At 52.1% G+C, this 22,838-nt stretch overlaps 11 protein-coding genes across 11 annotated transcripts; 6 read left to right on the top strand and 5 right to left on the bottom strand.

The window, feature by feature from the left end:
- Positions 1–220: 220 nt before the first annotated feature.
- On the bottom strand, positions 221–2,239 carry RHO25_010001 (uncharacterized protein; the record flags this gene model as incomplete). The annotated part of the gene is made up of 1 exon (XM_023601520.2): positions 221–2,239. The coding sequence occupies one exon, from the start codon at positions 2,237–2,239 to the stop codon at positions 221–223; it is 2,019 nt and encodes a 672-aa protein (XP_023453845.1).
- A 979-nt stretch (positions 2,240–3,218) lies between these two features.
- On the bottom strand, positions 3,219–3,602 carry RHO25_010000 (uncharacterized protein; the record flags this gene model as incomplete). The annotated part of the gene is made up of 2 exons (XM_023601519.2): positions 3,219–3,347; positions 3,417–3,602. The coding sequence occupies 2 exons, from the start codon at positions 3,600–3,602 to the stop codon at positions 3,219–3,221; spliced, it is 315 nt and encodes a 104-aa protein (XP_023453844.2).
- A 214-nt stretch (positions 3,603–3,816) lies between these two features.
- Positions 3,817–6,696, top strand: RHO25_009999 (uncharacterized protein; the record flags this gene model as incomplete). Its single annotated transcript, XM_023601518.2, has 1 exon — positions 3,817–6,696. One exon carries the CDS (start codon positions 3,817–3,819, stop codon positions 6,694–6,696), a length of 2,880 nt encoding a protein of 959 aa, XP_023453843.1.
- A 397-nt stretch (positions 6,697–7,093) lies between these two features.
- Positions 7,094–8,602, bottom strand: RHO25_009998 (uncharacterized protein; the record flags this gene model as incomplete). Its single annotated transcript, XM_023601517.1, has 2 exons — positions 7,094–8,179; positions 8,234–8,602. The coding sequence occupies 2 exons, from the start codon at positions 8,600–8,602 to the stop codon at positions 7,094–7,096; spliced, it is 1,455 nt and encodes a 484-aa protein (XP_023453842.1).
- Positions 8,603–10,706: 2,104 nt separating this feature from the next.
- Positions 10,707–11,776, top strand: RHO25_009997 (uncharacterized protein; the record flags this gene model as incomplete). The annotated part of the gene is made up of 2 exons (XM_023601516.1): positions 10,707–11,012; positions 11,072–11,776. The coding sequence occupies 2 exons, from the start codon at positions 10,707–10,709 to the stop codon at positions 11,774–11,776; spliced, it is 1,011 nt and encodes a 336-aa protein (XP_023453841.1).
- An 819-nt stretch (positions 11,777–12,595) lies between these two features.
- Positions 12,596–13,609, top strand: RHO25_009996 (uncharacterized protein; the record flags this gene model as incomplete). Its single annotated transcript, XM_023601515.1, has 1 exon — positions 12,596–13,609. The coding sequence occupies one exon, from the start codon at positions 12,596–12,598 to the stop codon at positions 13,607–13,609; it is 1,014 nt and encodes a 337-aa protein (XP_023453840.1).
- A 492-nt stretch (positions 13,610–14,101) lies between these two features.
- On the top strand, positions 14,102–14,971 carry RHO25_009995 (uncharacterized protein; the record flags this gene model as incomplete). Its single annotated transcript, XM_023601514.2, has 1 exon — positions 14,102–14,971. One exon carries the CDS (start codon positions 14,102–14,104, stop codon positions 14,969–14,971), a length of 870 nt encoding a protein of 289 aa, XP_023454124.1.
- A 222-nt stretch (positions 14,972–15,193) lies between these two features.
- On the bottom strand, positions 15,194–16,281 carry RHO25_009994 (uncharacterized protein; the record flags this gene model as incomplete). Its single annotated transcript, XM_023601513.1, has 4 exons — positions 15,194–15,731; positions 15,793–16,010; positions 16,068–16,175; positions 16,252–16,281. 4 exons carry the CDS (start codon positions 16,279–16,281, stop codon positions 15,194–15,196), a joined length of 894 nt encoding a protein of 297 aa, XP_023453537.1.
- A 1,467-nt stretch (positions 16,282–17,748) lies between these two features.
- RHO25_009993 (uncharacterized protein) lies at positions 17,749–18,546 on the bottom strand (the record flags this gene model as incomplete). The annotated part of the gene is made up of 2 exons (XM_065603235.1): positions 17,749–18,436; positions 18,485–18,546. The coding sequence occupies 2 exons, from the start codon at positions 18,544–18,546 to the stop codon at positions 17,749–17,751; spliced, it is 750 nt and encodes a 249-aa protein (XP_065459307.1).
- A 1,013-nt stretch (positions 18,547–19,559) lies between these two features.
- On the top strand, positions 19,560–20,213 carry RHO25_009992 (uncharacterized protein; the record flags this gene model as incomplete). The annotated part of the gene is made up of 1 exon (XM_065603234.1): positions 19,560–20,213. One exon carries the CDS (start codon positions 19,560–19,562, stop codon positions 20,211–20,213), a length of 654 nt encoding a protein of 217 aa, XP_065459306.1.
- A 982-nt stretch (positions 20,214–21,195) lies between these two features.
- Positions 21,196–22,485, top strand: RHO25_009991 (uncharacterized protein; the record flags this gene model as incomplete). Its single annotated transcript, XM_023601511.2, has 1 exon — positions 21,196–22,485. One exon carries the CDS (start codon positions 21,196–21,198, stop codon positions 22,483–22,485), a length of 1,290 nt encoding a protein of 429 aa, XP_023454103.1.
- Between the last annotated feature and the right edge of the window lie 353 nt (positions 22,486–22,838).

Here is a 22,838-nt window from a genome sequence, read left to right as displayed (position 1 = left end):
TTGGAAAGGCACGAGGAGGGTAGAGGCAAGACACGTAGGCAATGAGGTTCAGGGATACGTGCAATGCTTCGTACACCCATACACGGCTTTCGTTATAAGCCTCTGTCTGCGCCGTCGAAGCCGCAAGTCGGCGTGCGAAATCATGGGGACACAGGCCGTACCCGACAGAGATCCAACCTCCTACACTCTCCTGTCGTCCCAGCTCAGCGGAGTTCCTCTCTTAACGACCCCTGCCACGCCAGCCCCTCCCACCACGCCCACCACGACCGCCACGACCGCCACGACCGCCGTTGCCTCCACCGCGCTGCTGTCCTGGGAAGAAGCTGAAATTTCCAAGCCCCGGTTGCTGCGGGACCATGCCGTCCGGCCGGCCCACATTCGGCTCTTTCTTCAACCTCAAATAAAGCGCCTGCTCTTGATTGAGAGCCCACTTGAAGTACCCCTTCTCCATGCTGGCGTACACAGTACGTCTCAGAAGCAAAGTGAAGTCGCTAGCCGTCTGCGTAGGATCTCTGTTGTGCATAACCTTGAGGAATTCAGGAAAATTCTTGACAAGGTGGATGTTCTTGATCGTGGCAGCCAGCTCGGCAGCAGCATTGTTCGGCGGAGCTCCATGGCGGTCGAAGAGGGAATCGCGAAGCTGGGGAAGAGTCATCTTCTTCACCTCCTTGGTGTTCGGATCCGTTACATTGCGAGAGTTGCGAACGGTCTCCTGCATGAATTTGAGAAACATGAGCAGGCGCCAGCTCGTCTTGGAGGCTTCGAACGTCTGATGGAGTCGGTACTTTGATATCGTATCGGTTTCCATGAAGCTGAGCTCTGGCATGTCTCTGCCCTTTGCGTCGAGCGTCCAGACGACGTTGCGAGTGATTGCCTCTTCGATGATGCCGTCGATGACGGCCTCGTTGATCTCAATGTCCGAGATGAGAATCATGATGAGCAGATGGCCAAGATTAGGAACGTGGTCCTTGGAGCGAGAGCCGGATATGAAGCCGTCGATGGTCCTGTCAGCATTGCGGATGATTTCGTTGTTCTCGCACGCAAGACACAGGAGAAGGTGGAAGAGATGGAAGTACGATTCGATGGCTTTTTCGCTCGCGTGCGTCAGCGTCGATTTCGCAGATCCGTCGTCCAGAATGTATCTACCGCCATTCTCGAACTTTTCGGCCTCATTTGAGAGCCGCACCACAACCTCGTTCATAAAGGCGTAGATGACCTGCTCGGCGCCTCCGCTGATGTTGGCTTTGCTGGCGATGGCGTTGATGTCGCGTGACGAAGATTTTCTGACGCGTGCCCAGTGACTCTCTGCGAGTGGAAGTGGCAGCCAGCAACTGAATGGCAACCCCTGGATACTGGTACGTATGCCGAGCTGCTGGAAAGCGTCGCGGGAGAGTAGATCAAACTCTGATGTCAGTGCGCGGCCTTCAACGCGTACACCTACACCAAGCTCGAGCTCACGGAAGCTCTGCTTAAGGGCGAAGCATTGCAGCTCGCGAGTCCTAATGACATTGTACTCGCGCATGATATCTCCGAAGCCTTCCCAAGCTCGAGCTGCTGTGAAGATGTGCTCGTCATCCAGGTAATCCAACACGGACAGCAGGATTTCCGCCGGGAGGTCTTGCAGCGTGACAGGAACATGATGCGGGTCCTTGGACGTGGTCGAGATGGTCGAGACGGGCTCGTAGGCATTGGCAGTGTGAGCGGGCAAGGCAGAAGCCGCTGAATGGCGGGCATCGGCATCACCAAAGCCACATGAGGTGCAATTATAACTGTCCTTGAGGACTTTCAATCCCATGCCGTCGGTGCCACGGGCCTGCCACTTCTTTCTGTCGACCTTGCCGCCATTCTCACCCCACATCTGCTCGATGGAATCGGATGCAAAGAAACTCAGCAATTGGATGCAGATACCTTTTAGCGTGTAAGCAGGCGTGTAGGCGTTGTCGTAATCGAGCATGTTGAGACAAAGTCGGTCACCAAAGATGTTTGGATGACTGACGCTGGACTGAATAGTAACGTCAGGTGGGATCACTGGGTAGTGAGAACTGAACTCCAATTGAAGGTGCAGAGCCTCCTCGCCTTCTGGAGTCAGCACCAAGCATGCCTTGGTGATGTCGGACTCGTTGACATGGAGCTCGATGCCAGGATATGGCTCGCGCTGCAACTCGTCGATGTCTTTGAGAAGACGCTTGCGCATCATGGCCGTTGTGGCCTCGGTCTGGTGTCGGCTCTGGAAAGCCATGATGAGTGCAGTCGAGCTTCTTTTGTGGCCAGATTAGCAACAGAGAGTGGCGCTGCCCTGGCAAAGATAGTGTCCGAGATGTCGTCCAAGCTCGAGGTGTCGCCGAAGTCGAATTGTGAAGCGAAGATACGCGTGACAGCAGGTGGTGTCGCAAAAGCAGCAGCGAGGACAATTACGGCTAGGTAGATGGGCGTTTGTAGTATTGGTTCCTGTGTTTGAAGGTTCGAAGTGGGTCTGGAAACATAAGGAGCAAACGGGCGACGGCAAGCTGCAGGTGCCTGACCTAAGCAACCTAAACCGGTGAATCACCGGTGTCCGGATTCGGTAGTTTGCAGGAGAATGAGTAGGAAGCAGGAGCTTCGCGCTTTGCCTTGAGACAATTGGTCCGGTTGAAGCAGCGTAACAGGCCAAGGTTGCAGTCTCGCGCAAGGGGCGTGCCATGTGGCGAGAATGGAGAAGTCAAACCTTTCTCTGCAGAATGAGAGATTTCATAGCTCACGAGGTTCGCTACGGTTGAAAACAGGCCTTAAGGAATTGACGGAGATAAGACTCGTGATCGCGAGAAACCAGCCCTGTCTCTAAAATTCTCTGCTTCGAAGCCTAGCGAAAAGGCGCGGTGGCTCAGCAGTAAACTGCCCGAGACAACATTGCTTGTGTTCCTCTGGCTGACGAATTTGGGTGTTCCAGATAGTCCTCAGCAAAGCTGTCCACCATCAAAGGTATTATGCCATCGCCTTCTCATGCAGAGTTTGGTATCAATAGGTTCGATCCTTCTGTTCAACCATGATCCGCCCCGGCAACATATTCATCATCCGCCGCGTGAAGCGCAACTTACTGAGCTCGCGGTCCATCAGCACTTGAGTGGGCTCGCGAGGTAGCGCTGGAAGTGACCAGATCGCTGTGGCAGTTTTGTGGCAGACTCTGTCTCGCCAATAGTCTGCTCGCTTGGAACGGCGCAGAGTAATGCCTCCTCTCCTCTTCAAATGTTTCCGCCTTCTTCTTTCCACTTCTTGATGTATTCCTTTCCGTCCAGCGGGCTCTTCGTCTCGGTGTGCGCATAGCTTTCGCGTTCCGCTCGCTTCACGGTGTTTGCGACAAATGGACTCAACTTATCTCTGTCATCAGCTCCTGTTCCCACTTGATACGCGCAATCCACCCCTTCAACATTCCCACTCACATTGAAGTTCGTCAAGTCTGGGCAGACATATGTCCGCACTTTGTTCCAATCGATCACATATCCTCCCCATTTTGTATGTCGTCCCATAGCTCCTGTCCGGTTTCCCTTGTAGTAGTTGTGCGGACCTTGCTTGGTCGTGAGCGCCAAGCGCCTGAGAGCGCGCTGCATAGGCTGTGTGGGCTGCATGGTGGGCGATTCGATCGATGTGATGGACGATAGGTCGATGCAATGCAAGATGGTGCAGCATGTAGTCGCCGCGGGAGTGTCGTCTGGAGTCGATGCCAAGACTTCGAAGTGCCTCGTCTCGAGTCGCAGCTTTCCCCAGCCAAAATTTCGAGGTTCAATCCAAGTCGCAACCGCCACACCACTTCTTACAGACAGTCGCTTGTCTAGAGTAAAGATGCCTCCGCGCGTGTCCAGATCGAGTGTGCCTACCAATGGGCCGAAGCAAGGAAAGACGGCAAAGAACAAGTCCAAGAAGCGCAGCTTGGATGCATACGCCAGAGCAGAGAAACTCGTTCCGCAGGAACGGTTAGGAATCGCAAAGCACCGTCTGGGAGAAATCGAGGACGATGGCCCACGGCACAAACGGCAACGAAGAGACAGCAACGAAGAGAGTGACGAGAATGAAGACGAAGAGCCGCAGCGAAAGCGGCCAAGCCAGCGACGAACGAAGGGCGATGATGTCGACGCCGAGTTTGGTTCCGACAGTTCGGGCAACGAGTGGACCATGGGCGGGTTGGCTGAAGACGACGAGGACAGCGACCTGGACTCGGACGAAGCATTTGGGGAAAGCGACGAAGAAAAGTTCGAAGGTTTCACATTCAGAGGGAGCAGGAATCTGAAAGGCAAGAAAAGCAAAGGCGGCAGGACACCAAAAAGGAAAAACCTTGACCTCGATGAGCAAGAGCAGGAAGACGAGGATAGTGGAGACAGTCAGGACGAGGAAGGTTTGGGCTTTGGCGATGAGGCTGTCGATCTGGCTGCAATGTTGGACGATCCTGCGTCTGATGATGATGCACAGCAAGAAGGAAGTGGTAGTGATGAGGAGGATGAGGAAGGATATGATTCGGAGTCTGAGTCGGAAGAGGATTCGGATGACGATGTAAACGACGAGGAGAAGGCAGCACGAATGCGAGACCGTTTGGAAGCGCTCGACCCTAAATCGTCAAAGGAAAAGTCAGGAGCATCGACACCTGGAGCGGATATCGATATGAACGATTTATTTGCCGACTTCGCTGAGGATGTGGCACCCACGACGGGCACGTCAAAGAAGGCCAAGAAGAGAGCACAGCAAGCGCCTATCTCTGCTCCTCTTCCAAAGCGACAACAGGTCCGGATCGATCGGGAGATAGCAACAGCGAAAGCGAAGGAGACCCTCGATCGATGGAAGAACACAGTGATTCAGAACCGAAGGGCAGAGCATCTATCATTTCCGCTGCAGCATCCTGATGACACTGGTGTCACCGTTGGTAAGGAGAAGTTCACACCCGCGACTCAAGGTGCGCCCGCGAACGAGCTCGAAGAGAGCATTCAGCGCATTATGGAGGAATCGGGGCTTGCCACACAGCGAGATGCTGAAGGAGGAGCGGAAGAGGAGGAAGACGAGGAAACTGCTCTGTTGAAAGCCGAGGGAATGGCTGAGAAGCACATGGATGTGGAAGAGGTCATGAGACGTCGAGCGGAACTCCGGAAGCAGAGAGCATTGCTCTTTCGCGAAGAGATCAAGGCGAAGAGAATTGCCAAGATCAAGAGCAAGAGCTACCGAAGAGTGCACCGTAAGGAGCGTGAGAGAGCAAAGGAGCAAGAGCAGCTGGCTCTAGGCGGTCTGGACTACGATGCTATGGACGAGGACGCCAAAGAGAAGCACGACCGCCAAAGAGCTGAAGCTAGAATGTCCACAAGGCACAAAGACTCGAAATGGGCGAAGTCTTTGAAACAGACAAATCGCACAGCGTGGGATGATAGTGCTCGTGATGGAGCAGTTGAACAAGCTCGGCGGAACGAGGAGCTGAAAAGGCGAATGGCCGGAAAGGACATTTCTGACGACGAAGGGAGCTTGTCGCCTGATAGCGATGGTGACGAGGAGGTCACAGCCGAGCAGCTTGATGCATTGCAGAAAGAAGCTGGCAGCAAAAAGGGCTTGGCAGGCCTCAAGTTCATGCAAAAGTCTGAAGAGAAGCGCAGAAAAGCCAACGATGAGGCTGTTGAGCGTATACGAAGAGACCTGGCCATTGCGGACGGGGACGAAGCTGAGAGCGAAGACGAGGACGAAGGACTAGGACGAGCCATCTTTGGACCTTCTTCTAAGGAGCAGAAGCGTCAGGATAAGCAGAAGCAGGAGTTCGAGGCGCCTGAAGATTCTGATGAGGAGGCCGAAGAGCGCGAGGCTGCTGAAGCTGGCATTGTTGTCGACAGACCGCAGTCGAAGGGTACTTCAACATCGAACGGAGCTTCCAAGAAGAATACACCAGCGAGCGGTCCACTTGCCAAGGGCGTATCGAAATCATCTGAGCAAGCAGAATCCAAGAAAGAGTACGGAGGCTGGCTTTCCACTGGTGGGAGCAAATCGAAGAAATCCAATGCAGCTGTCGAAGCCGATATCATCACTCCCTCAGCCATCGCCGCAGCGCCCCAGGAGCCCGCCAAATCTAATGCTGGACAATCAAAGCCAAAGGAAACCGACTCTGCCGCAGGCAACACGAATGGTTGGACCACCGTCTCATATAAGAATGATGCTGCCAACGACGATGAAGACGCCTCCGACGCCGAACCCACCAACGCCATCCTCAATCCCAAAGAAAAGCACCAACTCTCCCTCCAAGAACGCGCCTTCGCAGGCGACGACGTCGTAGCAGCATTCGAAGCCGAGAAAGCCGACATAATCGCCTCCGAAGACGAAAAAGAAACCTCAAACTACCTCCCCGGCTGGGGCTCCTGGACCGGCACAGGTCTCAGCAAATCACTCAAAAAAGCCAACAAAAAGCAACAACATAATCCACTCTATAAAACGAAAGTCGCGGGTGTGAGAGCGAATGAAAGGAGTGATAGGAATTTGGATAAGGTTATTATTAGTGAGAAGCAGGATCGGAAGGGGAAGAAGTATCTTGCTCCGACGCTGCCGCATGAGTTTGAGACGAGGGAGCAGTATGAGAGGAGTAGGAGGTTGCCTGTGGGGCCGGAGTGGACTACGAAGGAGGTGCATCAGAAGATGGTTAGGCCGAGGGTTGTGGTTAAGAAGGGGGTTAATTTGGAGGCGATTGGGAGGCCGGTTGCGTAGGGTTCTTTGATGATATGAAGGCGAGTTCAGCATGACAGGCTAGATGAAATAAGAGTGTGAGCCCATATTGTGCATCGAATATTTGTTCGAATGATGATTGGCAAGATCTGAAGACAAGTCCAAGAATCCTGTTGCATACAAGTGGACAATTCTCTGTCGTTATTCTACTCATGACTGTCGTAATACTGCTCGCCAAGCATCGTCGCTTCAAGCAAGCCTCATGAGTTCTGTACCAAAAACGCCAAACGGGTATCTATCGTTCAAGCGCATCATGCCTTCGTATGCTCGATGCCATCGTGCATTCATGACTCTAAGGTGCAGCAATCTCTCAAACGCCCTTACCAGCAATACATCTGGCCCAGCCATGAGCGGTGCTCGATCATGAAGATGCAATTTCTCAAAAGCCCTTCCGGTGACTCCGCCTTCCAAGGTGTCGTGAAGCAAAGCGCTTGGGCCAAAACGGAACATGTACCTTCGCTCTCGTCCCCTCAGATCTCGCTGGCAGACCGCCTTGACCTTCGTCGCCATTGCTGGTAACACCAGCATTCGTCGTCTCTGAAGGAGGATCCAATGGGAAAGTACTCGTCACAGGCACAACTTCAATCGTCACGTTCGGTCCCGTCAACGGTACACGATTCGCGATCGTCAAACCCCAGGTTTCGTTCAAGAGAAGAAGAGATTGGACAGTTTCGAGTGCAGACATAGACTGGCCGACACCTGCAGAGCCATCGAAACCTCCTGTGTACCACTTCTGACCGCAAGTCGAAGTCCCAGGTGCACCAGAGCAGGCTTGAGCTGCGGCGATGGCGGAAGCTCGCAAGCGCTTGGCGATACTATCTGTGATGCTGGGATAGACGACGGCGGATTTGGCGAGCCAGCGCGAGAGATAAGCTTTGAAGGAGAACTGATCGTTATTGCAGGTTCCGTAGGGCTCACAGGCTGCTTCGTACATGACGTCGGTTGAGTTGTCGATGTCGTCGGTTGGGAGGAAGAAAGTGTTTTCGATCGAGGTCAGGAGTCCTTCGGTTCGGTCTTTCCACACTTGCTCATTGGTGAAGTTAGCCATCATGGCAGTGCCGTAGAGAAGCATGGCTGGGTTGTAGGACCATTGCGTGTGGTCGAGTTCGGTGCAGTTGATGAGGTCGTCAGAGCCGTCGAAGACTTGGTATGTGGATGAAATGAGGCCGATGCTGTCCATCCAGCCCCAGGTCTTCTCTGCCCAATCTGCATATGTCTGATTACCGGTGAACCGAGCAAGGCGAGCGGAGATCTGAAGGAAGGCACCATTGCTGATCGAGTTGCGGTAGTTGAAGCCCTTGTTGGATTCGAAGATCTGCCATTTTAGACCTCCTCCGCACTTTTCAGTGTTCCAGCGAGCGACTTGGGTGTTCCAGACAGCGACCGCGAGATCGATCCAGCTCGACACTCGTTGTCCAGGAGGGAAGGGAAAGCCATGTTCTTCAGCTGAGAGAACCGCAAGGGCCTAGGATGACATTAGCACCGTATTCGACAGTATCGCTTCCTTGAGGACACTCACCCAAAACGCCTGATCATCGTTGCCGAGAGAAGTGTAGTAGGCTGGAGGCATGTAGTCCCAGTCTGGGCCAACTTGCGCGAGTAGTGCTTGGGTGGTGACATTGACGTAGCTTGTGTCATTCGTGTACGCCCAGTAGTCGACCATGCCTCCCCACAAAGCACCGGCTTGCCACCAGTAGAGTGGTGCAGGAAGTGTTCCTATTGCAGTTGGTGCCGTGCCGCTTTGGTTGTTCTGGTAGTATGACTGAAGGCCGTATGCGATGGAGCGCGAAGTGTCGCGAACAGAGACCGGGTCGTCGACATTGATCTCAAGCGCATTCGTAGCCCCAAGCGAAGCAGCTAGAGCTGCCAGGATCGATGTGAGTATCATGGCTGCTAAAGCTCGTCCTAGCTCTGATGTGCTCTGTAACTTATTATGTCTGCAGCGGAAACCACAGTCCAGCTGTGATCTGGGCGCAAAGGAAAGCTGTGTAGAATGTTGATTTCGAGATGCTGTTCAAGGAAACAAGTGCTGGTGGCGATCGTTTCGCCACTGTTTGCGCGGCAAACAAGCGACTAGCGATCTCAGCTTGAGCTTGTCTTGGGCAAACGAATACTTGGCCTGGCGAGCGAAAGATCAGATATGTCGCTCGCAACAAAGAATCTCCTTGTCGCACGACAAGGGGTACGGGCACGAGTCCGATGTGTGCTTGTGCAATAGACTTTACCTCGATTCGTATAGGGCAATTTGCGTCGGCCAGTGAAAGATGCAAGTGGAGTCGTGACGCACACGGCTGAGCGTTGCCGGCGTCTGAGGTGGGAGCCGCGGGGTTCTGTTCAGCGCGCGTGTTTCGAAAACACGTCCCGATGTTTGGCGCTAACGCTGCGATTGGATGTGATGTTTGGGAGCAGTCGAATGTTTCGAGGAGAGTTAGGGATGTCGCTGGAGTGGCAGATTGGCAGTAGATATACCGCGCGCTGCTGCTATTGTTAGGCGTCTGTCTATTGTCACTGCGAGACTGCCTGATTGTCAGTCGCTATTGCCTGTTTTGAAGACGCGTTTCGTGCACTGATGAGCACTACAATAGCAAGTCCATTCACTATTCTTGTCACGCGCAAGTTGTCGAAGTCACATGAAGGGAGTCGCTTTCCTTTCCAGGATTCACGACATCCCGTCCACCGTCCACGTTGACGTGGCGGGAGCATTTCCACATGCAAAGCATCGTGAGCAGTCGCTTCCCGTCCAGTGCTGGCTCCTTCTGGTCCGTCTTGACCATTGCTCAAGGAGCCGAAAGTGGTTCGCGGTGCGCGTGTTATCAAGTTTGAATCAAGGCGGGTGGCGTGAATCACATGATATATGCACGCGTTTCCTGCGCAGCAGCCTGACATGTGTGATGACACTGATGGATGAAGACGATGATGAGTTAGCTGATGATGGAAAAGGTGAAGTGCATCAGTCAAACATTGGGTCTGAACGCTTTGGCCGGAATGCCAAGGAAACCTTTCGACCTCGCCTCCCTTCCAACGTTTGGGCAATGCCTCTTCCTTTCTCTACATTCTCGTATTCGTTCGTACTTCCAGTTTTCTCGTGATAGTTGCGTCTTCTCGATGCTCAAACGGCGACCCAAGCTGAAATCTCTGCTGCGTCTTTTCAACCAACCCTGGTACAGGGCACATCAGCATCAAGTCTCTCAGCTCAGTTGGTCTTCCGCAGTCTGGAGCCTTGAATGTCCAGACCAACGAATACCAGTACACCGCATGGGATTTCAAATTTGCCAGAGCTTGATGGGACGAAAGATGAATAGGCTTTTACGATGCCATGAACAGAACGAGTCTCCCACCCAATGAAGAAACGAGAAAAGAGCTCACAGTAAGATGGCCAGCTGTTATTCTATTGCTGCAGCTATCAGTGCTCCATGCATATTTACGAACGGACGTATTCGGCCTCCGCCGAAGTTTCCCGGGGCTCGTCGGCTTTCCTTGCTCGTCCCACGCAGCCTGCCTGCTCACTTTGCATGCTGTTAGGGGCAGAAAGGCTTCAGGCCGAACGCTCAGGCGTCCAGAATCGTTTCAACCGCTGACATCATGAACAGCCCGCTTAATGACATTGTTGTTGCGCTCTGTCCGTGTTGGATGTTTGCTTATTTTACGCCTTCCTCATCGAGCAGACCGAGAAAGTGATGTGTCTGGTTTGTGTTACATCGTCCTGCAAGGTCCAAGCCCTGTCGTCAAGATAGACTTGCATAGCCTGGAACGCCTGAATTTCAGGATGAGCTATGGAAGTCAGCAACCTTCTGGACGTCTCATTGGGCGACTCTCCCCCAAAGCGGCAACTTTGGACGCCTGATCGCCATCTGTCGTTCAGGCTCCCCAGCGGCCATGTATGACAACAGAAAGCATGAGATGCTTGTATAAAAAATCAAAATGTATCGATGTCGAGAAATTGTCCAACACGCAATTCACAATTCTCGCTGCACTCACCGCGCCCATCCATCATGTTCCCACTTCTGCTCCTCGCCGGCGTGGCTTCCGCCTCACCAACTCCGCTGTTCAAGAGGGAAGTCTTTCAGAACGATGTACTCCCAGATGTCGACTTCCCAGATCCATCTCTTTTCTACAACTATCTCAATTCTCAAATGTACGTCTACGCGACCGCCGCGGGAGGCAAGTGTATCCCATACACTTCGACCAGAACTTTTCCTTCCCGCGATTTTGCGCCTGTGCAGGAGGCCTTTCCGAGTGAAAATGCCCCTGGTTGGTCGCAGCCTTGCTCGTCTTGGGCTCCGGATGTCAATATTGCGGTGAGATTGAGTCTTTCCCCTATTTTCGATCACACCGGACTGATCCTCATTTCTTCCAGCCCAACAACGGAAAGTCGCATTGGATGTACTACGCTCCCGAGCTCAAGAACCAAACTGGCATTCACTGTATCAGTCTCGCAACATCCACACAACCCGGTGGTCCGTACATCGACACCTCGAGCGAGCCCATGATCTGTCCTGCGGCGGATGGCGGCGCTATCGATCCAGCTTTCTACAGAGACTCCTCCCCGGCCGATGGATCGTGCTACGTTCTATACAAGATCGATACGCCGAACAACAACAAAGGCCACACAATGTGCGACGACGACACTAATCACATGAGAACACCCATCATGCTCCAGCAGGTGGACTGTGATTCGGGACAGCCCACTAATGGCGGCCCGACGGAGATTTACAACAACAACGGCGATGTTGACCGATGGAATATCGAAGCACCATCACTCTACCGTGGAAGTGACGGGACGTATTTTCTCTTTTACAGTTCTGGTTGTTATAGCAATGAGTCGTATACGTGGAACTATGTTACCTCGCAGTTCTTGAAGGGGCCGTACGGTAACCCACAATCGGTTGTTCGGTCGGGAGAGAAGGGTAATTCTGGTCCAGGAGGCGCAGATATTGTACTTGGAGGTGCTTTTCCGGGAGCTGTTGCGTGGCATTCGTTGCGAGGAGGTGATATCAAGAATGGCCGTCAGTTGAATGTGGGAACTATGCAGTACAACGGTGCCAGTGCTCAGGTTGTGTAGGCTGTCGGGCTTGGGTCATACGTATAGGCCGTACTCTGTTGCGACCAGTCTCTTGTTGGCCGTAATTTTACCTGGAGCACATTGAACAGCCAAGATACAATCGTGTGCTTGAATATGAACATATTTCCCAATAAGATATTGTTACGGCAGGTGCCTCTGAACCTACATGCCATTTCAAAACTTTGTCGGACCAAGACGGGCAAAAAAACCCCTCACTGAGCTGCACGACGCTATTGAAGTACAATTTGCCTCTAAAAGAGCGTACTTTGTCTGCGGTACCTCATTGACGGAAAAGAGGCTAGCAGTGCCTGTGTCAGCTTCGATGGCGATGAAGACGTTCGTTAAGACACGAACATGCTCAACACTGAGGCAATGACAGGCCAACCTGGTTCATTTGTGTTGTGAGCAAAGTGCAAGATGGGAGGCTTTGGTATGCAAACAATGGTGTACAGTATTGGTCGAGAGAAGGACCGTGGCGTGGAGCGAGGAGAGGTTAGTTTTGCACGCCAAGCAATGTGACTGCCTTAGGCTGCGAGCTCCGACTCCTCTGTGCGATCCCAGGAGGCATTCCATCCCATCAAGGCCTCTTCTTGACAACGCCGCCCACCCGGAAAATCTGTCGCTGGTGAACAGAACACTGGGCACCGCAATGGGACCCATCACGGTCCTGAGCACGAGAGCTGCATGCTGCTGATACTATAGAACAAGAGCCAAAAACGCCACTGGTACTGACTCATCCAAGCAAAATGGCATTTATGCTTCGCTTTTGCATTCAACGCAAGAGAATCGTCTTGCTTCCCTCGGTCCAGAAACACCACCATGTCTTCGCCTGACGTTCTCGTCACAGGCTCCAGTGGCCATCTGGGCCATGCTTTGATGCTCGAACTGCCCAAATACGGGCACATCCCTCTTGGCCTGGACATTCTTCCCTCTGAGCACACAGCAATCGTATGCTGCATCTCAGACCGGCCGCTAATTCAGAAGACTCTGCAGGAGAATCCATCTCTCCGATATGTGCTGCACACTGCAACTCTGCATAAACCGCACGTGGGCTCTCACAGCAAGCAAGAGTTTATCGACACCAACATCACAGGCACCCTTGTACTCCTCGAAGAGGCTGTGAAGGCCGGTCATATACAAGCCTTTATATTCACAAGCACGACTTCAACTTTCGGTTCCGCTCTCTCACCTAAACCAGGTCAACCGGCAGCTTGGATTGACGAGACTGTCACGCCGATTCCCAAGAACATCTATGGAGCAACAAAAGTTGCAGCTGAAGACCTCTGTCATCTTGTCTGGAAGGAGAGCCGCATGCCGACACTAGTCCTGAAGACATCGAGGTTCTTTCCGGAAGAGGACGATGACGAGAAATCGCGCGCTTCCTACCAAGATGACAATCTGAAAGTCAACGAGCTACTCTACCGCAGAGCGGACATCTCCGACGTAGTTTCTGCGCACGTTCAGGCAATTCGAAAGGCAAGGGAAATCGGATGGGGCAAGTTCATCATCAGCGCACCACCACCATTCCAGCGTAGTGAGGAATTGCTGCGTGACCTCGACCAGCAAGCCCCGAAAGCCATTCAGGATACATTGCCGGAGCATTGTAAAATACTGCAGGAGCATGGGTGGAAGTTACCGGAGCGCCTAGACCGCGTCTATGATTCATCTCGCGCTGTCACAGCTCTAAATTGGCGACCCAAGTACACGTTCCAGCATGCTCTTGAGCTCATCCGAGATGGGAAAGATTACAGGAGTGATCTAACGCACAAGGTTGGCAAACGCGGCTACCATGCGACGCCCACAGGAGTCTATACAGTCGACAAGTCTCGCTGACACATCTGTCTGCAGCGCCATGCGCACATTAGAAGAAGTTCATGTGGCTGTGCCTTTCGACGCAGCAACCGACAATGTCTGGGGCATTTAAGCTGCGAACAGTATGCGTTTCTGGTCGCCATTATCTGCTTCCTACTATGCCTGTTAGTTCTGTGAGCTGTATGCTTGAGCATCCGGCTTGGCCGAATTGCTCGGAAGATCAATGCTTATGTCCGGCGTGGATCACGAAAACTGCGTCACACAGAATCGCCCTGTTTCCTTATGGTATGCGGATCGAATACAACTTCTAAGGCCGAAGAGCACGCCATGCGGAGGATGCTTGCATCCTCTTCGGCCGAGCTCTGTACTAGCGCAAGCGAGCTGAACAGTGCTTGATCCTTCTGACCCTATCCTACATATAATCCACCTCACCTCAATGCTCCTTTCACAACCACACCCAATCCTCATTCTCTTGCGACCGGGTTGGAAACTATTGATCATCTGGCACCGAAGATGGCCAGCAAAGAACTGAGCACAACAGCGACGAACGCTTCGAACCAAATTGCTCTGATAAATGAATATTTGACCGGTCCTCCTGCCCAAGAACTTGTACGCAGAGCTAAGATCTTCGAACACAAAGACAATACAGACAGCCATCCCCTCAACATCCTCGATAATGCCTCTGGCATCGGCACGTTGATCTTCCGCGCCCTCATCCCAAGCCTCGCCAACGATCAAATCGGAAGGATCATAGCCGGAGACCTTGATGAAAACTATCTCTCCTTCCTTCGTGAACGAGCTGAAAGTGCAGGCCTCCCAGCAAAGGTTGAAGCCATGAAACTCGATCAGCAGAAGCCCGGTCTCGAAAGCTCCAGCTTCGATTACATCTTCAACAATTTCGGCGTCTTCTTCGCACCGAATGACGACGCTGTACTGAAAGAGACACTTCGCATGCTGAAACCCGGCGGCATTGCAGGGCTCACTTCTTGGCATAAAATATCTTGGTGGGACGAGATATTTCTACCGGCGATGAAACGCCACCTTCCTGAGGCGCCTGCCCTTCCGAATCCAGCCAATCTGTTCCCAGCGAAGGGGTGGATGGAGACGGAGAGCGCGAGGACTAAAATGGAAGGGGCGGGTTTTGGTGATGTAAGCGTTGAGATATGGAGTTTCACGCCGGATGTGACCGCGGAGGATTGTGCCAGGGCGTGTGCGCATCTCGTGAAAGCTGTGGTGGCTAGGGCCTGGAAAGAGGAAGAGAGGGAGAAGTTTGGAGGGGATCGGATAGAGAAAGCCACGTTGGATTATCTGAACAGCGAGTTCGAAGGCGGAAAATGGACTGGTAAGATGAGAGCTGTTCTGACATTGGGAAGGAAACTCTGATCGACCGAAGTCCTACGGGACATGTTTGTCGACGAAATTTTGCAGCCGCCCAAGCTTGTCGTCTGGTCGTAAGCTCGAATCTTACACAATGATTCAATACCAGCTTAGATTTTGACCTGCTGCACACTAATAGTCGAATAGAGACCGAACCGGCAATACCAAAGCACAAATTCATACTCCTTTCGCCGTCATCTTACGTTCTCCTCTTGACCTATCGCAACACTACCAGTGCATCACTCTCTCGTAAGTCTTCTTTGCGAGATGGACCTCACGCTTACCCACAGAAGAACGCTTCTTCAAAGCATTGCCATCAATAGTCAAGCAGCCTTCGATCTGCTCGGCCGAGCACAGCGGCGTCAACGTCTTGGTTCCCATATCACAGTACTGTCCCTTCGAGTCAACGAAATCTGGACCCCAGGAAGTCGCAGACTCGCAAAGCTCCTTTGCAGAGTGTTGCTCAATGCTTGAAATGATTAGCTGCTCCGTCATCCACTGTGGCCGAATCGAAACATCGCGTTTGGCCGGAGTGCCTTCCACAGGAGTGTTGTCAACTCCGTAGATGGTCGATTGACAAGCATGGTTGTTTGAGATGGTGTCGCCGGCATTCTCGCCGTAAGCTCGAGTGCGGAACTTCATCGACGCATGGGAGCCGGTTGTGTGGTCGCCATCGAACCATGTGCAACGAGGCACGTATGGGTTGCCGTCTTTGTCTTTTCCGGCCTCTTGGGTCTGTGTATACCAAGTCTCGCCGCAGAAGGAGCTATCAAGGATCGGTTGTCAGCAAACACCACTATGTGAGCATTGTGGAGGAAAGGACTTACCCAACATCACCTGTCCAGGCACCGCCAGGGCTACCATCGTGCATCTTCACCGTGATCCAAGCGACGCAAACAGCGTCATTATCGAAGGTGACATCCACGAAGTCAGCCTGTGTGTCCGGAGCACCCTGATCGACAGTGCTCGAGAATAGGCCTCCTTCTGCAACGCTGCCTCCTTTGCCCTCGCCAAGGTATTGGTTGTCAGCATCGTAGGCGTAGACCTGTCGTTGTAGTCAGCATATTAGTCTCAAAAGCATCGACTCTTTTGATAGCTATACCGCCTTGATGCCTCCACCGGCCTCAGTCAGATTGGCTGCAAGACCAGCTTTGACGCTGATGATAGCTCCGTTTGGGCCATTGTCGCCTGGAAAGTTGCTCTTGGCGAACTATTCGCAGTCAGTCGATGGAAGTAGTCTCAGTATGGAGAGTGCTTGCACTGATGATACCGAGCACGCCGCTGACCAGACCAACAGCGTTCAGGAAGTCTGTCATCTTGGAAGGTTGAGGCTGGGTTTCGAGGCTGGTGGAGGACTTGAAACTGGTGATTGATGTCTTGGATGTGCTGAGGACTGAGACATTTATTCGTGGGCTCTCATGAGGCTTATATGCAACGTTCTACAATAGTCCCTCATCTTCCTATAGTAATTTGTTCTTCCATGATCGGGTAAAAGGTAGCATTGCACTGTTACAAATCTCGTAGCGAAGCTGTTGGACCTGAAGGACAGTGAATCCTCCACCAGGCATAGCCGGCCTGCTAAAAGGAACATTGACAAACGATAGCAGCTCAAAAGCATTTTACCAACTCGCGAAGGAATCCGCGGAGGAATTTTGCCTACGCTAAGCTAATGGATTTGCCTACGCTAAGTAAAGCACACTGCCTACGCTAAATGAAGGACGCTTCCTTCGATCCACAGTGCCAGAGTCTGAGCTTGTATACATCACTCGATTCCTTGGATGCTACTCGATCTCACATCTTAAGAGCACCACAATTCCCCGCAATGTTCTCACCATAATCTCATCATCAATTCCAACCGCCCATTCCATCTTCCCCTCCCCATCACTCAATCCAAAAGATGTACCACCGCCTCCAACTCCTCATCCTCGCCATCTGTGCATGGTCAGTCCTAGCCGACGTACCAGCATGCTCCAAAGGCGGCCAAGTTGACGGCCAAAATCCCATTGGACCCTGGACCACTCGTAAGTCATCTCACACCTTGTATACAGTAATAAGCAACATTTGCTGACACCAAGAAGCCGAGAGCTGCGCGGAAAAATGTTACTTTCAGGAGACCGACAGTAGTAGCTCAAACTACCAGATGCAATGCAAAGGCAAATGTGGATATGAGGTCCCGGCTTGCGGTACTTCGGTTTGTCCGCCTGGGGCGTATACTTGCACTGGTGAGTTAGGTGTTGTCGTGTGCTGCTTGATCACGTACTAATTCGATCATCGTGGCAGCTGAGTAGAATACGAGAATTAAGTGAGGCCGGTTGTGTGCTGTTGGAGCTCAGGACTGCAGTATGGTTTGTGAACTTTGTCGTGTGGGCGACTTGGACAGTCAGAGAATGGTGATTGGCAGACTAAGATGCATTCCTTAATATTCTCGCTTCTCATATTCACATGTCTTCCGTGTCTGATCTCCTCAATCATTGTCGTCTTGTTCAACCATAAGAGATCGTTTTACCCATGTGATGGTTCGCTGACACATGGACAACCGTGATATGGATGCCGTAGAGTGGTTTGTAGTACTAGATGCCCGGTTAGCGTGTTGATCTCGGCATTAGATTGTTGACTGTTGTTGTAAAAACTGTATTACCTTTTCAGAACATGCACAGCAGTGCCGCTGCTATCAGTATCTGTATTGATAAATTCTGACGACGTAGCTCTAATTTACACTGTGGAAGAAAAGATCGGCAATCTCTTCAAAGCCCGGTGTTATTGTCTCTTGACTTTGCCTCCAGCTAAACAGCCAACAAGACCGCGACAGCTGCGGATACCATAACCGTAAGTCCCACACGACTACTCACGCTCGCAGCCCCATTGACACCCTTGTTAGACATGACAGCATTGACGCAGCCACCTTTATCACCAGGATGTTGGCCGTATTCGAGACTTGATACCAGTATGCTCTTGGCACTGAAGGGCAGCGTACTGCAAAGTCCAGCCTCATTTTCGCAGTTCCACGAGTACCAGTTGCCAGCATTCTCGTTGGTACCGTTTCCAGGGCAGCCGGGTTCGCTGAAGACGCGCAGCCATAGATTTCCAAGTCTCTCCGAATCAGTATCTTGTTGATTTGGATCCGCACGTCGTTGCGTGTAAAAGATTTGACTGTAGTTGAAGGAGTTGGGAGACCATGATGGCGCCTCACTGCCCGAGGAGTTGAGCAAGCTGTACCTCACGCCATCGAATTGCATTGCCGAAGCAGGAGGATCACTTGGTAGTGCATAAGTTATGTTTGGGTTCATGAATACTTCGTCAAGATCCATGCAGACTGGTTCATCGTAGCCACCGATGCGGACGATGATTGTGGCAGCTTCGCTTGACATGTCTGGAGAACGACCACATTCTGCCGTGCGTGGATCTGAGAACGTGATGTTCATCATTGTATTGTTCAAGACCGGCGATGGCAATCGTGGAAGCTCATCTGGGCTGTGGAACGTCAGCTCGTCCAACGTTGGTCCGACTTGGAATACTGACTTGAAAACAGCCATAGAGGAAGGCACTAGCCAGAGCGCTGCGAGAAGCACGCTATTGCCCATTATGGTTCTTCTGATGATTGGTCGGAAGGCGGAGTAAATTAATCGTTTGGCTGTTGGATATTTCCTCACGCTGTCCTCAAAGCCAGAGAACTTGAACGTGCAACAGAGATGCCAAACAATTCGGCTGCCATCATCGTTAGTTCTAGTCTGATATTTGCTAATAAGTTTGAGGTGACATCAGAAGCTGAGCGCCATGGATCGTGGGGGTAAATCCTTCCGCAGCGTTAGTCGAAGGACAGTTGCATCCGCTAGCTCACGAAGCTTCTGCGTTCTTGGCTCGCATAGCTTTGCGAGAGCGTCTGTTCCACGAACCAGGCCATCACTTGCTGGTCGATCTCCTGACTTCGTATCAATAGCCGCACACTCTTGCATGCTTTGCTTATAGCTTGGTGCCATCTAAGACTTTGTTGGCTTGGCATTTTGGAGGAGACTGTCTCGCGGAACCGACGCATGTGCAAATCTCTGTTTAGTGTTTGCTACTTGTTGGAGGCACAGCGAGGCGACAAAAGTTTAAGAGATTGCCGCTCGTGGCCGAGAGACATCGAACTGAGATAGAACATGTGCATCGCGATCAAAGTAATGAACGCGAGCGAGTTCTTAAACTTCTGAGCAGTTGCGGTGTTGAGTAGTCCTTGGCAGTGGTATGCCACAGGACTGATGTTGAAGTGCAGAATAAGAACAGTCAAGCTTAAGCAAGCCTTTTCATGTGCCAGGGCGGACAGCCGAGGACAAGCGAAGCTTATTTTAGTATTATAGCCATGCAGCCATCGTCTTCTGATGATCGATCGATGTACGCATGAAGATGCCATGCTGGAAGTGATGGATCCCACAAGGTAAACCCAACATAGAAGCCCATGCGAGTTGCTTGAGCTGCATTTACACGGCGACTATCGGATCCTTCGCCTTTGCTAATTGTGCCTCCTGGGAAGGATGCATACAAGCAGGAAGTTTGGCATCTCTGCTCGGCATGCAACAAAACGGAAGCTCCACGGAGTGCAAAGAGCATTGCTTGGATGCTTGCGATCGATGACCCAACGGAGCACTTCTTGAAGGGAAAATTGTACCAAACAGCCTTGTCCATGGCTCAAAGCGACCACATGGCATCGACAAATGCTTCGACCTCTCAAATGCAGTTATGCGAACGTGCACCAGGCCGAGCCCCGCGAGGATCTGCGTACATGGACAACAGAAGTGGCCTTACGCAATGGTCAGCGTGGGACAGTCAAGATCAGCAACATGGGCCGCAAGCAGCGTGGACGCCCTCGCAACAAACCAGTGGGCAAGTCACAACATCGGCACAAGCCTCAGCAGCGGAAAGAGCTCTGGCCAGTCTGGCGAGCTTGACAGACGCTGAGCTGCTGCAAGCTTTCCTATCCAGTCTGCAAGACACCCAGCTTGAGGGTGAGACCGGTGCCCCGAAATCGCCCCAAGCTTCATCTGAGCCCATTTGCTACGATCATGGCTGCAATGGACGCCGCTTTTCCTCCTTCGAGAACTACAGGCGGCATGTGAGGGAGAAGGACCCCGAGCGGACGGTCACATGTCTTCTGTGCGATGCGAAATTCACTCGCAAGAGCAACTTGATGCAGCATATAAGCCAGTCTCGATGCAGAGCTCTGCGAATGCTCCAGCGGCAAGATGGCTGCGATGGACGGTATTGTGCGTAACTCGGCTCTGGTTCATACTCCTGTAGAAGCAGCGGGCAGAGGGAGTGGGTGGTGCATAGCGGAAAGCTGTATTCGCGAAGCTTGAGCTGCCAGCTGTTGTAAGATTGTGCTCAGACAAGCACGGGGACCAGTTGTTCGTCCATACCATACAGCATCTGAGGAATGATGGAGGTTGTGACAAAGCTGTTCTCGATGTTCACGCCAGTTCGTGCCAGGCCCTATTCCACGGATAAGGCCTTGTTCGTGTCGTTAGCGCTACCGAATAGGCCTTATTTCATGTCGTGCTTAGCGTCTACGAATAAGGCCTTATTTATGTTTTAAGCCCCGTTTTGATGTTCGTGTAATTGTCGCTTTCCGGCCGGCAACTGTTTAGCGCTTACAGTACTGTACGCCTACCTACGTAGGGCAGCTACGCACATTGCGAAAATTAGAGTCTGCTCTATATAGTCGCTAGGACGACGTATGCTCGTAACGACGACGACGACGACGACACAGTCTCTACCTAAGTTTAAGGCGACGTATAAACTTCCGGAAACTCGACGAACTGCAAAGCCGAACACAATACAATATGCACCTCCGTATGCACCTCTGCGTCGCTTGGGTGTATTAGCTACCCTTGCTTCTATATCGCGCGTAGTATGGAAAAGGCTTTATTTTATAGAATAGGCCTTGTTCTATATAAGGCTGTTTTCGTGTCCGCATGAAACGGCACGACATCAAATAAGCCTTGTTTCGCGGAATAGCCGCTGGCACGAACTGGCGATAACATCGACGAATGATATGGAATTGATGGCAAGCCACGTCAAAATTTAGCCAGCACGACCGGCAATCCGATTGCGGAAGCACTTGCTACCCCAGGCCCCGCGTGCAGGGATCACTGCATAATCCGTGACGTCGAACTACTTCTTCACTATCGTAGACTGTCTTGTGTTCCTTGTCCACTCCCACTACACCTCCTCGCAAGCCTGAAAGGCAACAGAAAATGGCATCTGTAGAAGCTCTCCCACGAACGCACTTGCTATCTCTCCCACCCGAGGTCCGCGAGGAGATCTACCGTCTCCTTCTCTGTCCCGCAGCGAATTGCACGGTGCACTCCGACGAATATATCACGTATCGCTATGGACCCGCCCTACAGCTCCTTCTCACGAACCGGCTCATCTACATTGAAGCCCGCAAAGTCTTCCGCGACCTAAACCAATTCGTCCGCATCGAAACTCCATGGCCCGAGGCACGAAACCACGTAGCGACCGAAGGGCACGTGCCCATCATAATCGCTGACCAGAAGGCTGCAAAATTTGATAAGCATGTTATGGTGATGAGCATCGATGCCCCCCAGCATTCGAGTTTGCAATGGGATGTTCAGAAATTTGTCATCTTGGCAGACGATGTGGACAAGTTCGCGGAGATGTGGATGTATTCAGGTCTCACGCATCCTGGTCTCAACGAACACTTGCGACTGATCCTAGAATTGCGAGATCCGTATCGCCTGGAGGGCGAGGAGAAGAAAATTTCAGAAGCCTTGCAGAAGAAGTTGTTGTTGCCGTTTGGTGTGATCAAGAACTTGAATGCTGTGTCGAGGGAGGATGGGACAGTATTTACCGGAACACTATGCCCGTCTCCGAATATCGAAAAAGAGTTGAGGAAATTGCAGACCGAGCCATATCACAGTCCGGAGCATTGCCTACGGGAGGCCACGAGGCTGAAATTCGAAGGGAATGCAGAGCTGGCAAAACGCAATTTCCAGGGTGCGCTGAAGTTATACAATGATGCATGGAAAGCGATGCATATTGTGGTGAAGGGAAAGCAACGCCACATTCACGCCGATGCGTTCTTTGCGCGAGAGCTGAGGGAAGAACCGTACACTGGGAAGAATGGCCAAACGGAGCGCTTGATGCTGAGGATACAACTCGTGGCGAACACGTGTGAGGTATACCTGAGGATGAAAGAATGGTGGTTGTGTCATTTTTGGGGAATGCGGACGATCAACATGCTACGAGATGCGATACATACAGAGAATGCTGAGCTTTTGGCCCCTGAAGACGAGGCTGTGCGAGAATTTCCGGGCGCTGCTCAGATGGGAAAGATTTATTACCGAACTGCTGTTGCATCAAAAGAGCTTGGTAATGAGTATGAAGCTCGAAGACTGTTGAGGGTAGCAAGAGCCTACCTGCCGGACGATGAAGCCGTGAAGAGAGAGATTGCGGCGACAGCGCTGAGTCTTGGAGGCCCTTCGCCACATCCATGGGCACGAACTTTCGCACCGCAAAGCTGAATTCTCGCTGGGAATTTCCAGTGACTGACGTCGACCTCAATATCCCTGCTCTTGGACATTGATCGGTCCGGCACAATCTTCACATGCGACTTGCATTGATCAGGACAAGTGAGGTGACACAGGGATGCCAGGCGCAAACGAAGAGCTCACTTCTTAGTCACTCATCTCACGTGGTTCACAACCTCCAATTCGTTCCTAACATCCACCTCGACTTCTGTGCAGACGACACTGAGACCTAGGAACTTACACCATTCACCCACGCCAGTGAGGTACGGAACAGTGGCAACGGTGACGCTGCGCTAGCGCGATCACTCCGCGACGAGTTGACATCGACTTTGATTTCCAGACGCAAC

The sequence above is a fragment of the Cercospora beticola genome, chromosome 6, assembly GCF_033473495.1.
Source record: "Cercospora beticola chromosome 6, complete sequence".
NCBI lineage: Eukaryota > Fungi > Ascomycota > Dothideomycetes > Mycosphaerellales > Mycosphaerellaceae > Cercospora > Cercospora beticola.
Note: the sequence above shows the minus strand (reverse complement) of the source record. Positions and strands in the feature narration are given on the sequence as shown.